Source organism: Anopheles cruzii, unplaced genomic scaffold (assembly GCF_943734635.1).
Source record: "Anopheles cruzii unplaced genomic scaffold, idAnoCruzAS_RS32_06 scaffold03441_ctg1, whole genome shotgun sequence".
In the NCBI taxonomy this organism is placed as follows: domain Eukaryota; kingdom Metazoa; phylum Arthropoda; class Insecta; order Diptera; family Culicidae; genus Anopheles; species Anopheles cruzii.
Window position 1 is genome coordinate 1 of NW_026457026.1, and position 2,112 is coordinate 2,112.

The 2,112-nt window shown below is 45.7% G+C and overlaps 1 protein-coding gene across 1 annotated transcript; it reads right to left on the minus strand.

The window, feature by feature from the left end:
- Positions 1-5: 5 nt before the first annotated feature.
- On the minus strand, positions 6-508 carry LOC128277015 (embryonic polarity protein dorsal-like; the record flags this gene model as incomplete). Its single annotated transcript, XM_053015464.1, has 2 exons — positions 106-508; positions 6-41 (listed from the first exon to the last, which is right to left on the minus strand). Coding segments are annotated over exons 1-2 (439 nt in total), but the record flags the coding sequence as incomplete, so codon positions are not given.
- Positions 509-2,112: the final 1,604 nt, after the last annotated feature.

The following is a 2,112-nucleotide window of genomic DNA, read 5'->3' on the forward strand; positions in this document are numbered from 1 at the left end:
GAGGTCGATGGAGCCCGGTTCCTTGGCGTGAGCAAATCCAGCTGAAAAGGCGAAGTACCGGTTAAGGGCGTGATCTTGATCCCCGGCGATCAGTCGGACACTTACTTCGGAATGGATCGACTCGGATCTCTTGTCGTAGTTTGAGCGCATCGTCGACGTCCTTTTTCCGAACGCACTGGATGCCGAGGTTGTTAAAGTTGTAGCTCATGGTGGTACTGTTGATCTCTACGGTACACACGCCCTTCCTGCAGTGTTCCTTACCGACCAGATTGTGTGGATGAGGTTTATGGTTTGGGCCCTCTTTGGCCACGCAAGACACGACTACCACGGCTCTGCCACGATATCCGTGCACCTGTATGCTCGGGAAGGTCTTGTGATCGGCCGTCGTGTTAACACCAGGAATCGATCCGGCTGAACGACCTTCGCACTCGTAACGAAAGCGTAGCGCCTTCGGATGTGGCTGCTCGGTGATCTCCATATACGGGCGTTGCGTAGGTAGCGGTGGCATTATTTTGGTATTACCGTAGAAACACGAAACGAAAAACACAGATTTGGCACAGCCTATGTACAGGTTCATCCGAACCACAGCGGACAATTGAGCCTTTTTTATAGATGCCAGCCAACCTACTTCGAATCTCAAGCCTTTCGCACTTTATGACCTGCACAGTGCAGGTGTACGGCGCCACCCCCGTGTCTAGGATCGTGTTTGCTGATCTGTGGCTTCTCCAGCAATGCGTACCCAGAACGTTTTCTGCATCAAAACTGCACATACGGGTTATGAAAAGTACGCTGGGCGTTCGACCCGTGAAACGAAATTCGACGACAGGTGTCCGTTGAACGTTGGCAGGAATCCGGGTAAAGAGGGACCTGAACCTCGTCTCGGAAACCGTTGAAAAGCACGGGTAAATACGAGGGCCAAGCGAACTGGTCACAGGCAGAAACAGTTGATTGGAACCGTTTAATAACAAATTAGCGATTATATAGAAAAACTGTCCATTTCTCGGTTATGTTTACATGCCAATTCTCTAAAAATGATCAGCTGCAATACTTGAACCTCTTGAGCGAACTATTAATACGGAGGCTCGTTTGGCCGTCTAATGACACGCAATCTATTACCGTCGTCGTCACTGCCGTGCTGGATAAGTAACGAAGGTGTAAACAATCAGCGAACCGAGTAAATTGGCCAATCAACAGTTTGTTGATTGGCGAAAAGCGGAATGCGAGCGATGTCCCATACACGTTAATGTCTCTGTATTAATTGTCTGTGCATTTGTTATCCAATAAAGTCATTTTACCATCAACACCAGCATGCTTGATGCGGCATTCTCGGTGCACGTCATTAACCTCACTAATAGCCTTAACTCTTTCGAATGCCAGCTGTGGAATGTTTATAGTTTGCAAATTACTGTTCTTCTCTGTTCTGTTCTCTAGGATCCCTTCACATTTTGTGCGAAAATACTATAACTCCGACGATCAACGAGCCTCCAAAGGAATCGCTAAGTGATTGATGACCACATGTAGAGAAGTTTTATTGGCTGATTGGCTTTTCAATACACGGTGAGGCTATGGATTATGGCCATGCATGAGATTCAGTTTGTCGTCTAAACAATCGATCCTTTGCATGCGATACACACACACATTCGCCAATGCAAGAGAAGCGTTTTAATTGACATTGGCCAAACTGAACGAAAGGAACTACCCATCTAGTAATCTTGGGGAATGGCTTGGGCAAAAAGTTTAGAGCACTGAGGTTCGGTTCAAGGGAAATATAGTTTTAAACTGATTCCATGTCCTGCAAAACTAGAACTAAGGACAGGGAAAATATTATTTACAGCGCAACTCTTGGTATTTAAGTACAGCTCAAGTCACCGGATGGGTTTTTTTATGTTTAAGTGGAATCTTCATACGTAGAAAACAGCACGGAATAGGCCAAGAAGCTCTAAGGACCTCTACCAATCGAACCGATGGCGAAAAAAAAACACTTACCACATTATTGATTCAATCAATTCTTCATAAGTAAAAACGTCCGTACAAGATTTTCCTGGCGTTTGGTCAGTTTAATGTAAAAAAAACTTAACAATCAAATAGACACGGTTACGGCGTTGGACATGG